The sequence below is a fragment of the Lynx rufus genome, unplaced genomic scaffold, assembly GCF_022079265.1.
Source record: "Lynx rufus isolate CCGP_SWC_20201006 ecotype Redwood Valley unplaced genomic scaffold, mLynRuf1.p SCAF_2, whole genome shotgun sequence".
NCBI lineage: Eukaryota > Metazoa > Chordata > Mammalia > Carnivora > Felidae > Lynx > Lynx rufus.
The window spans coordinates 144513199-144526387 of NW_025814834.1; the positions used below are offsets into that span (position 1 = coordinate 144513199).

General features: G+C 38.6%; 1 protein-coding gene across 1 annotated transcript in view; it reads right to left on the minus strand.

Moving 5' to 3' along the window:
* The window catches only part of EPHX4 (epoxide hydrolase 4), a 42080-nt gene extending 39130 nt beyond the window's left edge, over positions 1 to 2950 (minus strand). The window contains exons 1-2 of the mRNA XM_047082680.1: positions 2720 to 2950; positions 377 to 462 (exon numbers count right to left, since the gene is read on the minus strand). Coding sequence (XP_046938636.1) covers positions 377 to 462; positions 2720 to 2950 — 317 coding nt within the window. The remainder of the gene's footprint in view (positions 1 to 376; positions 463 to 2719) is intronic.
* Positions 2951 to 13189: the final 10239 nt, after the last annotated feature.

Genomic DNA, 13189 nt, shown 5'->3' on the forward strand with positions numbered 1-13189 from the left:
CTCTCTCCACCTTCCTCTTACCCCAGGCTTCACCCGAAGCTTCCAGATAAACAGGCACTCTATGCCTTTGGTTTCTTTCAAATCTCCTTTTCCTACCCAATGTTGTATTTTGCTGGCAGCAAATACTATAAAAACCCTTTTGTAGCTAGTTCAGAAATTTGAAACACTAAACCATACTTCTTTTAGTTCTCAAAAAAAAAAAAAAAAAAAAAAGGCTAGCACCATGCACGTTCCTTTAGAATACAAGGAAAACCATAGGGAAGGATAACTGGGTAAGTGGGCATAGAGTAAGGTCCATGAAAAGTCATAACAAGACAATGACACTGTGATAAGACAAGTCCTTAATGCACAAGAAAAAGCTGGTTGGCAAGTTTACCAGAATTCTGGAAATCCATGAAGCAGCAGCATAAGTGGTTTGCCTCTTTCACCAGTAGCAACATAATGAAATCTTAACCCCGAATCCTGCAGTAGAAAATAGAGGGCATGGAATTTTAGTGATATCTTGTGTTGATTGTCAAAGTAAGTGCATTTAGTATTTCCATTTCATTAAAGAAAAAAACTTTCATTATTTTTAATATCAAGAAATAAAATAAATATTATTGAATTTCAAAAAGGAAAAAAGTCCCATGATTTATTAATAGGGCAAATTAGATTTACTTTTCTAAACATTGCTCTTTGTAGTACCTTCCCTCTTCCTGTCTTGTTCTCCTTACAAGGTCAATTTGTATGTTATAAGCTTCTGGAACAGTGTCACAATTTGTGACTTTCATCTTACTGATGTGTCACATTACATCTCATTCAAATTCTGCAGGACATGTAAATAATTCTGATCTGAATTTATATTCCTGCCGTGTTTACCTCGTAGTCATGTACTTTTCTCAGCTTGCCCGTCAAGAGCTGTGCCATCAGTTATATAATTCACACCTCCTTTCCTTATTTTTAGTTCTCTCCTTCCCACATTATTATTTTAAGTTGAGAGTTGTATGTACTGTTCCCCTTGCCTCCTGCTCCTCATGTCATGTCAATGTATTTCTAACAGCAGGATGCTCTGAGTGCTCAAGACTTTTCTCTGCATGCGGGAGACAAGACTGCCCAAGGAAAATGAAAAGCATAGGAGTGAGACAGGAATACAGCAAATATAAAGCAAGCTGAAAAGAGGAAAATTGAGAAAAAAGCAAGAAAAGAAAACAAAAACTCAGAAAGAAGTGAAGAAAGAAACCAAGAACCAAAAGCTGAGCACAGAGACTGGGTGTTATATCAGGTAACCCAAGCAAAGGGGTTTTCAGATGTGAAGAAATCTTAAAAGGTCAATGAATTCAACCCCATCATTTTGACAGGTTAGGAAACCAAAATTCAAAGATGTGAACATGGGTCATAAAGGTGGTTGGGAGCAGGGCTGTGAGCAGAACCCCATTTTCTTCTACCTTGCAGGACAATGTTCTTTTCCACTCCATGGTTCTGTCTCTGGGGCAACTCTTTAGGGTGGCCAGAGTCAGGGGAAAAGCATTATGAGGAATTCTAGATGATTCTTTCTCACTGCTTTTCTTCCTCAGATAACAAAGCTGACTTTACCCTCAATTGCAAAATGCCTTTCTAGAAGTTCAGTAACTTCTGTTATTGGTGATGAATCTTGGCCACTTGATTGGATTTAGTGAACAAATACTTTATTGCACTTACCATGTACTAGGCGCTGTTCTAAGTTTTTGTTTATTTGTTGTCTTTTAAAGTTTTTTCCCCCATATATTAATTCCTTTTATTCTCATATCAACCCCAGGCTGAATAAGGGTAAGAAAAATGTGCCCGTGGTCTTTTGAACTCTAGCTGCTGGACACTCTAGCTCCTATTAGGAATCCTCCACTTGGTGACATAAATATCCCCTCATGTGAAGCTAGTTTTGAAAGTCTTGTGAGTCAGACTGCAGGGTGCATCATGAAAAGCTGTATCTCTTCACCACCTGGAGCCTCAGGAAATGGAATATCCATGGGCTGCCAGGAGGCTTGGGACAAGCATGAACAGTTTCAGTCTGAATGCATGGTTGACATTTGCTTTTTATTCCACTCCTTTGGTCTCTGACTTCATAAGTCTGCTTTCTTGCCCACAAACATATACCATTTGTTTATTGTTTCACACTGGTTAGGTCATCTGCGAACGCTCCATTCCGCTACTCTGAATAAAAGTCCTATTTCCAATGACTTATTCTATTTACTCTTTCAATCTCTAAAATTTGGACAAAGACAGCCTCATGAGACAGTAGGGCGCCTAGGAACAATCCCCTACAGCTGATCTGAGTTCTAAAGGGCAAAAAGGTGACACGAGACAGCTTTCTCTTACAGGGAGCAGAATTATTCTGGGTGGCTGTGGTGGAGCAGGAAGGGACAGTAATATATATAGGACCCTGATGAGAGACCCTCCACATAACCTATTCTCAGTTCCTCTCTCTCTCTCCCTCTCACTCCCTCCCCCCCCCCCACTCACACACACTCACTCACTCACACACACACACACGCGCGCGCGCGCGCGCGCGCGCGCCCGACCCCAGTCCCGCCACACCTCGCCCCGCTTGCTTCCCCTTGGTATCTTCCCTGTCTCCGCCGCGCGCTCTGGCGAGACCCAGGAACCCTAAGGGACGCTGGGCGTCATGGAAGGAGCAGCCCCGCGCGCTCTGCTCTCGCGGCGGTCACGTTCCCTCCCGATACCGCCGGGCCGCGCCGGCCTTCACCTTGATCCGCACGTAGCAGTGGGTACCCAAAGAGGGGTCGTTCAAACACGCGGGAGGGTGTTCCCGGGCGACCCTCCGGAAGGTCTGAGCGGGTCCCTTGCCGATGCTCCACAAAAGTTTGAGCAGGTAGATGGAGGCGCAGAGCCCGCAGTAGCAGTAGACCAGGGACCAGAAGAGCAGGGACCGGATCGTGACCGTCAGGCGGAGCAGGCAGTCCCGCAGCCTCGCCATCGGGTGGGGCCGGCGGCGGGGCCCGCTGCCCTTCCGAGGCGCAGGAGCGGCGGCGCTCACTCGGGCTGCGGAGCGACACAGCCGGCGCGGCGGCGCGCCTCCCTGCGGCGCCCCGTGGTGGCTGCGCTCGGCCGGCGTCCCGTGGCCCGGCCGCGGGCTTCCGCGCTCACTGTGCGCGCTCGGGGCCGCTGCGCCCTGCCCGGGAGCACCGCGGGGCAGACCCCCTGCCTTGCGGGTTCCGCCCGGGACTGGGCGAGGGCAGAGCCCGGCCTTCCTCCGCAGAGACCCCGGTTCGAAATTGCCAAACTGTGGGGAACATGAAGGTGAGACTTTCCCAAATCTCCGCTCTTACTTTGACCCGTGTTCAAGTCCTCTCATTGCCTGCTTGACTGCTGGAATTTCGTTAGGCCTTTTTCTGGATCAGAGAATTCTGGGGGCGCGCGGCCAAGAGAGGCAGTGAACGATTTTCATACTATATGACAGACGTTATTACTTTATTCATTCCTAACACTCTTCTGAAGGTGTTGATATTCTCCAACAAGGTTGAGAGTGGTTATCAGCCCAGCTAGGCCTCGCCGGTTCCAACGGCACGCCTCTGGAAACCCCTGGTCTGTTTTCCATCCCTGTAAGTTTTCCTTTGCAAGACTATTATATAAATGCAATCATGAAATGTGTAACTTTTTGTCTTTGGCTCCTTTTACCCAGCATAATGCATCTGAGATGCAACTACGCGGCTCCATATATTGTTTCTTTTTTATTGCTTGCTAGTGTTTCATTGAATGGATGTGCCATATTGTTTATCCATTACCCAGTTAAAGGACATTTGAGTTGTTTCCAGTTTTGTGGTTAGGAATAAAGCCACTGTAAACACTCGTGTGAAGTTTTTTGGGTGAACTTAAGTTTTTCTTTCACGTGGGTGAGTACTTAGAAGTGGGACTTCTGGGTCAGGTAAAACGTGCATTTAACTTCATGAGAAACCGCCAAACTGGCTTCCAAACTGTACAACTTTGAATTCATACCAGCTACGGGTGGGAGTTATGGTTTGGTTATATTCTTGCAAGGAATTAGTATTGTCAAAAAAAAAATATTTTCAATTGTTGTAATTCCAGGAAGTGTGTAGCATCTCATTGAAATTTTATTTTACATTTCCCTAGTGACTAATAATGTGTGGGGATCTTTATGTACTTGTGTGCCACTCGAATATATTCTTCTTTGACAACGTGTCTGTTAAAATCTTTTACTCGTTTTTAAAAGATTGTGTTGTTTGTTTTCTTACTATCGAGTTCACGATTTATCTATATACTTTGGATACAAATCCTTTATCACACATCATGCGATTTGCAAATATTTTCCCAGACTGTCTATGCCTTTTCAGTCTTATAACGGAGACTTTTGAAGAGCACAATTTAATTTGTATTTTAAATTTCTATTTATGTATTTATTCTTTTAAAGTAGGATCCACACCCAATGTGGGGTTCAAACTCATGACCCTGATATCAAGAGTGGTACACTCCACTGAGTCAGCCAGGTGCCGCCCAAAATTTCTTAATTTTGATGCCATCCAGTTTATCACTTTTTGTCTTTTATAGATGGTACTTTTGGTCTTGTATGTAAGAAATCTTTGCATAACTCATGGTTAATAGGATTTCTTTCTCCTATGTTTTCTTCTAGAAGTTTTATGGCTTTATATTTTATATTTAGGTCTATGAATAACTTTTTTCCAAAACTTTTTACTGTTTATGTAAACATTTTTAATTGCACTATAGTTAACATATGGTGTTCTGTTAGTTTCAGGTGAATTCACCTGACAAATGCACTAATTCACCTGAAACTAATAGTGATTCAACAACTCTACATTACTCAGGGCTCACCATGATAAGTGTTCTCTTAATCCTCTTCACCTGTTTCACCCATTTCCCCCCCCCCCCACCTCTTCTCTGCTAATCATCAGTTTGCTTTCTATAATTAAGAGTCTGGTTTTTTTATATATCTCCTTTTTTATTCATTTGTTTTGTTTCTTAAATTCCACATGAGTGAATTCATATGTTATGAATTCAAAAAAAATTTGAATTTGTCTTTCTCTGATTGACTTATTTTGCTTAACATTATACCCTCTAGATCCATCCATATTGTTGCAAATGGCAAGATGTCATTATTTCTTATGGCTGAGTAATATTCCTGTGTGTGTGTGTGTGTGTGTGTGTGTGTGTGAGAGAGAGAGAGAGAGAGAGAGAGAGAGAGAGATGTCTGTTTTATCCATTCATCTATGGATGGATACTTGGGCTGTTTCCATAATTTGGCTGTTATAAATAATGTAATAATGCAGGGGTGCCTATATCTTTTTGAATTGGTGTTATTGTACTCTTTGGGTAAATACCCATTAGTGGAATTACTGGATCATATGGTAATTCTGTTTTTAATTTTTTTTTTGAGGAAACAGGTTTATGATCCATTTTGAGTTAATTTTTGTATAGGGTACAAAGTATGGATTGACATTTATGTGTTGCATGTGGATGTATAATTGTTTTGGTACGATTTTTTGAAAAGAGTGTTCTTCCTCTACTGAATTGCCTTTGTGCCTTTGTTGAAAATCACTTGATGTGCAGGACTATTTCTAAGCTGCTAGTCTGTTTCATTGAGCTGTGTGTCTGTATTTTCTCCAATACCACACTTCTCACTACTTTTGAAAGTAGTACGGTAAGTCTAGAATTCAGATGAGTCCTTAAACTTTGTTCTTCTTTATAAAAATTGTTTTTGGGGGTGCCTGGATGGCTCAGTCAGTTAAGCCTCCAACTCTTGATTTCAGCTCAGGTCATGATCTCATGGTTGTGGGATTGAGCCCTGCAATGGACTCCACACTGAGCGTGGGGCCTGCTTAGGATATTCACTCATTCTCTTTTTCTGTCTCTCTTTTTCTCATTCACTCATTCTCTTTTTCTGTCTCTCTCTCAAAATAAATAAATAAACATTGGGAAATAAATAAAAATTGTTTTGGCTACTCTTAAGTTACTTAACCTTTTCCAAAAATTGTTTTTTAGTATTTACTATTTTTAGGCAAAAATTGTTAATTGAAATGCATTGTATCTATTGATTTTGGAGAAAAGTGATATTTTAACAATATTATGTTATTCAGTCCATAAACATGACATATCACTCCATTTATTTAGATCTTTGATTTCTTTCATTAGTTTTTTTATCATTTAAAACATGCAAATATTGCATATATTTTGCAAGATTTATACCTTAGTATTTCTTTTTTTATATTATTGTAAATGCTACTTTTTTCAATTTCCAGTTGCTTATTACTAGATTTTTGGTTTTTGTCTTGGATCCTGAGACCTTGCTGCACTCACTTATTAGTTCTAGTAGCTTTTTGAAAGACTGGGATTTTTTATGTAGATAACCATGTCATCGGTGAATAGAAACAGTTTTATTTCTTCTTTTCCTGTATGTTTGCCTATTATTTCTTTTTCTTGCCATATTGCACTGGCTAGGACGTCCAGTACAATAATGAGCTGGAGTGGTGAGAACGGACATCTTTACCTTATTCCTGATCTTAGGGTGCAGAAAGCATTCAGTCTTTCACTGTCAAACATTGTATTAGCTAAATATTTAATTAGATGCCATTTATCATGTTGAGGAAGTTCTTTTCTGTTTCTGGTTTTGGAGAGGTTTTTTTGTTTTGCTTTCTTTTGTTTTTCATAAATGGAGGTAAAATTTTGTCAAAGGCTTTTGCTTCTCGAGATAATCATAGTTTTTCCTCTTTAATATTTTTGACTTGGTTAATTACATATAAAATTTTTTAATGTTGAACCAACCTTTCATTCCCAGATTAAACCCTACTTGATCATGAAATATATATTTTTTGTAACTTGTTGAAATCAACTTAATACTTGGTTGATGATTTTTACATCTATATTTCTTATCTATTTTCTTATATATTCTGGAAGAATTTATATAAAATTAGTATTATTTCTTCCTTAAATGTTTGGTAGAATTATCCAAAAAAACCACCTAGGCCTTGAGTTGTTTTTTTAATTCTTTTTTCTCAAAGATTTTAAAATACAATTTATTTATTTATTTAAAATATACTTCAAGGGCGCCTGGGTGGCTCAGTCGGTTAAGCGTCTGACTTCAGCTCAGGTCACGATCTCATGATCCGGGAGTTCGAGCCCCGCGTCGGGCTCTGGGCTGATGGCTCAGAGCCTGGAGCCTGCTTCCGATTCTGTGTCTCCCTCTCTCTCTGCCCCTCCCCCATTCATGCTCTTCTCTCTCTGTCTCAAAAATAAATAAACGTTAAAAAAAATTAAAAAATAAAATATACTTCAATATGTTTAATAGTTATGGAACTATTCAGTGATCTGTTTCTTCTTTGCTATTTTGTCTCAAGAATTTTATCCATTTCATGTAAGTTGTTGAATTTATGGCCATAGCACTCTTCATGCCCTTATTATCTATTGAATGTCTGTGGATTTGTGATGTCCTCCCTTTTACACTTGGCATTCATAATTTGTGTCTTTTGTTTTTCTTGGTAAGTCTGGTTAGAGGCTTATTTTATTATCTTTTTAGAGAAGAAAGAGCTTTTGGTTTTATTTTCCTTTTTTTTTTTTGCTATTAATTTCATTGATTTCTGCTCTAATTTCCTTTCTTCTGCTACATTTAGGTTTAGTTTGCTTTTCTCTTTTTAGTTTATTAAGATAGAAGCTTAAATGATTGATTTGAAATCTGTTATGTTTTAATGTAAGCATTTAACGCAAAAAAAAATTTCCTCTTAGTGCTTCCACTGCATTCCATAAACTTGAATATGTTGTGTTTTCATTTTTATAAAATTCAAAGTATTTTCTAATTCTTCATGTGATTACCCTTTTTACAATGTGTTACTTAGAAATGCTTAATTGCCAGGTATTTGAGGGGATTTTGTGGATATATTTTTTGTTGTTAATTTCTAGTTTCAATCCAGTATTGTCCAAGAATTGACCTTGGAAACTATCTATTCTTTTAAATTTGTCAAAGTTTGCTTTATGTCTCCGAATATGGTCTACTTTGGTGAATGTTCCAACTGCATTTGAAAAGTTGTTGTTACCTGGAGTGTGGTATACATGTTAATTAGGTAAATTGGTTGGCAATGCTGTTCAGGACTGTTAGGATCCTTACTGATATCCTGTCTACTTGTTTTATCAATTGCTGAGAGAAGAATGTTGAAATCTATCAATAATGGGGGATTTGTCTGTCTTTCTTTCTACAGAATCCTACTGTTTTTGTTTTAGATAGTTATATTTTGGAGCATTTATAAATATGATAAAATGAATTTTTATAATTACCTCCATTTATGCCATTCTCAGTGTTCTTCATTCATTATATAGATACAAGTTTCTCTCTGGTATCATTTTCCTTCTATCAGAGAACTTTAACCTTTCTTGTAGAATAGGTCTGCTGGCAATAAATTCTTTCAGGTTTTGTTTATTTGAAAAAGTGTTTATTTCTCCTTCAATTTTGAAAATATTTCCAGTGGATATAGAAGTTTAGGTTGACAGGATTTTCATTTTAGAACTTTAAAGATGTCCCTTCATTGTCTTATGGCTTTCACAGTTTCTGATGAGAGGACTGCTGTGTTTTTATCTTTGTTCTTCTGTATTTAATGCCTTTTTTACCTTGAGTATCTCAATATTTTCTGTTTGTCTTTGCTTTTAGCAGTTTAAATATGATGTATCCAAGTGTGTGGGATTAGGGGTGGGTGGGTATTTATCTTGTTTAGCATTTTATAAGCTTCTTGAATTTATGGTTTTGTGTCTTTCATTATGTGAAATAATGGAAAAAAATATACTAGTCTCTGTCCCTAGTTCCTGTCACAGAGCTCCTGAAACCCTTGTAATTTCCTAAGTGATGAGACCATTAGCAGCATCGTTTGTTCTAATATTTGCTCTTTAACCTGTACCTGACATGGGGCTCCTAAGACCTTCATAAACTCATAGTGGTGAGAGCACTAGGAACATATTTTGTTCTAATGAGGTGACTCTGAGTGGCTCCTGGATGGCTCCTGGACGGTGACTGGTTACCAGAAAAGCCAAGCCATTATTAGAAGCTTGGACTTTCAGCTCCCTGCCTCCTCCAGAGGGAGAGGGGCTGGAAATAGAGTTAATAATTGATCATGCCTATGTGAGGAAGCCTACATAAAAATCTCAATTCTCTGGGGCTCAGAAAGCTTCCAGGTGGGTGAATACATCCATGTACCAGGATGATGTACCTCAACTTCACAGAGACAGAAGTTCCTAAACTCAGGACCCTTTCACAACTTGTCCTATGTATCTCTCCATCTGACTTTTCATCTCTATCCTTAATTATATCCTTTGATAAACTGGTAAACAGAAGTGTTTCTCTGAGTTCTGTGGGCCACTCTAGCAAATAACTGAATCCAAGGTGAAAGGAGTTCATGGGAACCTGTGAACTGTAGCCAAGTTGGATAGAAGTTGTGAGTAACCTGGTGACATACTACTTGCAATGGACCTCTGAGGTGGGGGTCAGTCTCATGGGATCTGATGCTATCTCCAGGTAGATAGTGTCAGAATTGAGTTAAATCAGAGGACACTGAGATGGTATTGCAGAGGATTGCTTGGTGGGGGGAAAACCCCTACTATGTGAGTAGTAAAAGAGGCACACAGGAGAAAGAACTGAGGGTTTCCCCCTACTTGGAAGGAAAAACTGGAGGCTTTTTCCAATACATAATAATCTTGAAGAATTCTCAGCTATTGTCCTTTCAGATATTTCTCTAATTCCATTATCTCTCTCTTCTCTTGAGATTTCGGTTTTATGTTATACTGTTTAATATTGCCCTACAGCTTTTGGACATTCTGTTTTGTTGTTTCCACCACACCTTACTTTTTGTGTTCTTTGCTTTTTTGTTCTGGTAATTTCTTTTGATTAGTATTTAGGTTCACTAATTCTTTCTTTGGCTGTATTGATTCCACTGATAAGCCCATCAAACACTATCTTCATTTCTGTTACCAGGTTTTTCATGTCTAGCATTTCCATTTGATTTTTTTTATGGATTTCTATCTTTCTGTTCTAATTACCCATTTTTAACTTTTTTTAAGTTTTATTTATTTTGAGAGAGAGAGAGAGAGAGAGAGAGAGAGAGAATGAATGAATGAATTCCAAGCAGCCTCTGCACCGTCAGCACAGAGCCTGATTCAGGGCTTGATCGCACAAACTGTGAGATCATGACCTGAGCCAAAATCAAGAATTGGATGTTCAACTGACTGAGTCACTCAGGCACCCCTGAAATTATACATTTGATCACACATTGTCCATTTTTCCTCTAGAGCTTTTAATACGTTAATCATAGTTATTTAAATTTTTAAAAATATTTTCAGCTATGTATCATCCTTTAGTCTTTTTCTTTCTTTTGATTGCTTTACCTTTACCAGTGGGATTTTTGTTTTCCTTGATGTTTTGTATGTCTCAAGTTTTGTTGAAAGACATTGTGTGTAAGACTATAGAGAAAGATATCTATTTTTTGCCTGAAAATTAACATGTGTTTTCTTTTGCTATGCTTTTAGTATGGAGGTTGTGTCAATCTAGTCAGATGTTGATTGGATTTGTTGGATTTGTTGCTATGGTTACCCCCAACAATACCATAAATTTCAAATTTCTCTAGTGTTACCCTGTGTTTAGGGTGGAGACTGGTTTGCCAGTGAATTTTTCTCAGTATCTGCTACATGCTCATCTTTAAGTCTTTCTTTATGCTTGGTGATAGAGAGATGGTCTCTCTCCATGCTTTTGCTCCTCTGATATCAGTAGACTCCTTCTGTTACTGAATGCTTATTACCCTGGTGGTAGGAAGTACAGGAGGGAAAAGGGTATTCTCTGCTGTCCTAATTCAACCTCACTGGCAGACACTATGGATATTAGGATATCAGAGCATCTTGGATTTCAAGGTGAGATCTTCTCAATGATCTTTCCTGTCCCCAGTGACAGGGTCTCTCTAATGGTCTAGAGCCATGATACATTTCCTGCCCCTGTCCCAGATTAGGTTTATTTCTGTTTTCTTCTCCCCAGCTGTAGTAGGTCATGATCAGTGCCCTATAGGTGGTAGAGTTTGCTGGGGTCATGATCTCACAGCCTGTGAGTTCGAGTCCCACATCGGGCTCTGTGCTGACAAGCTCAAGCCTGGAACCTGCTTCTGATTCTATCTCCCTCTGTCTCTGCCCCTCCCCTGCTCACACACACACACACACACACACACACACTCTCTCTCTCTCTCTCTCTCTCTCTCTCTCTCTCTCAAAAATAAATAAACATAAAAAAAAGTTGGTCTAAGTTCCTGGATAATATAGTGGTAGATTTCCTTGTGAGGTCCTGCTTTGTCCTTCACAACTTCTAGGATGTGAACTGCACTAGCAAAATCATTTAACCATCTGCATCAATTAACACAGAGTAGCATCAGTGATTTTGGGTTTTTGAACCAGATCATAGCCAAGAAGTGTGTTCATCCCTTTATGACAATTCTCAGGCATCGATATCTGACTTGTTGAAGCATGTTGCCCAGTGAACATCAAACTCCTTATCTGTCTCATGTGACCCCTGGGAGCAGCAGGGAATTGACTGGAAAGCGGCCATGAGGCTGGAGGACAGAGCAGGGTACAGGAGGCCTCAGGGGCTGGCATTGGGGGGTGGCTGCTGCTGCACTGCAAAGGGGTAGAGTGGGCGCCGAGCATGATGGTGATGGCGGCACACAGTCGAAGGCTAAAGGGAAACTGGGTGAGGCTTTGTATGTTTTATTTATAAGAAAGTGACAACTGGTTTCTAGTGTGGCTAGATACCATTTTACATTCCCACAAGAAATGTATGAATGATCCAGTTTCTCTGCATCCTTGCCAGCATTTTGTGTAGTCACTATTTTTTATTTTAACCTTCCTGATAGGTGTGCAGTGAAAGCTCATTGTGATTTCAGTTTACATGTCACTGATGGCTGCTAATGATGGTGAACATGCTTTCATATGTGTGTTTGCTATATGTATATGCTGTTTGGTGAAATTTTGTTCATGTCTTTTGCCCATTCTAATTCTTTTTACTGTTGGATTTTGAGATCTATTTATATCTATCTATATGTATATATAGATATCTATATGTATATATAGATAGATATATCTTCTTATATGCCATTCCTTGTCAGACATGTGGTTTGTAAATATTTTCCTAATCTGTAGCTTACGTTTTCACAGAGCAAAATTTCTAATTTTGATGAGATCCAGTTTATCAGTTTTTTCATTTATGGACCATACTTTTGGGATCAAGTCTAAAAACTCTTTGCCTAACCATAGAACCTAAAGATTTTTTTTCTACAGTTTTTATAGTTTTCTATTTTACATCTGAATCCAAGATCCATTGTGTGTTACTTTTTGGATAAGATACAAGTTTTAGGTTGAGTTCCCATTCCCATGGATATCCAATTGCTCCAGCACCATTTGTTGAAAAGACTGTCTTTTCTCCATTGAATTGCACCATTGTCAAAAATCACTTGAGCCTATTTGTGTGGGTCTATTTCTGAGTTCTTTGCTCTGGGGTCCACTATTCCACTAATACCACATTTTCTTGATTACTGTAGCTTTATAATAAGTCTTGATATCGTACAGAATTATTCCTCTCACCTTTTTTGTCAATGTTCTTCATTCTAGCGCCTTTGCCATTCTGAGTTTTAGCATAAGCTTGTCTATGTCTGTGAAAAACTTCACTAGGATTTTATAGGATGTGCATTAAAACAGATTAGTTTGAGAACTGAATCTTTCCTGTGTTGAGTCTTCCAATCTATGAACACAATAGGTCTGTTTAATTTTTTCTTCAATTTCTTCCATAAGCATTTTGTAATTTTCAGCATACAGATCCTGTACATTTTGTTAAACATATACCTAAGTATTTCATTTTCTTTGGAGTGATTATAAATGTTACTGTTTTTAAGTTACCATATGCTCATTAGTAAGAGAGATCAGATTTATTTTTGTATGTTGATACTGTATCCTGTGACCTTGCTTATGTCATTTATTGTAAGTTTTTTGTAGATTTCTTGGGATTTACCATGTAGAAAATCATGTGCAAAAATTCAGCTAAATTAATTCAAAAACTGCTTAAATGTTACAATTTCAAAAAAAAAATCCCCATAGCTTATGGTGAAATCCTGTACTTTTCTTTAAAATTGTAAATAAGAATGATTACTATCGCTTCCATTATTTGATATTATTTTGG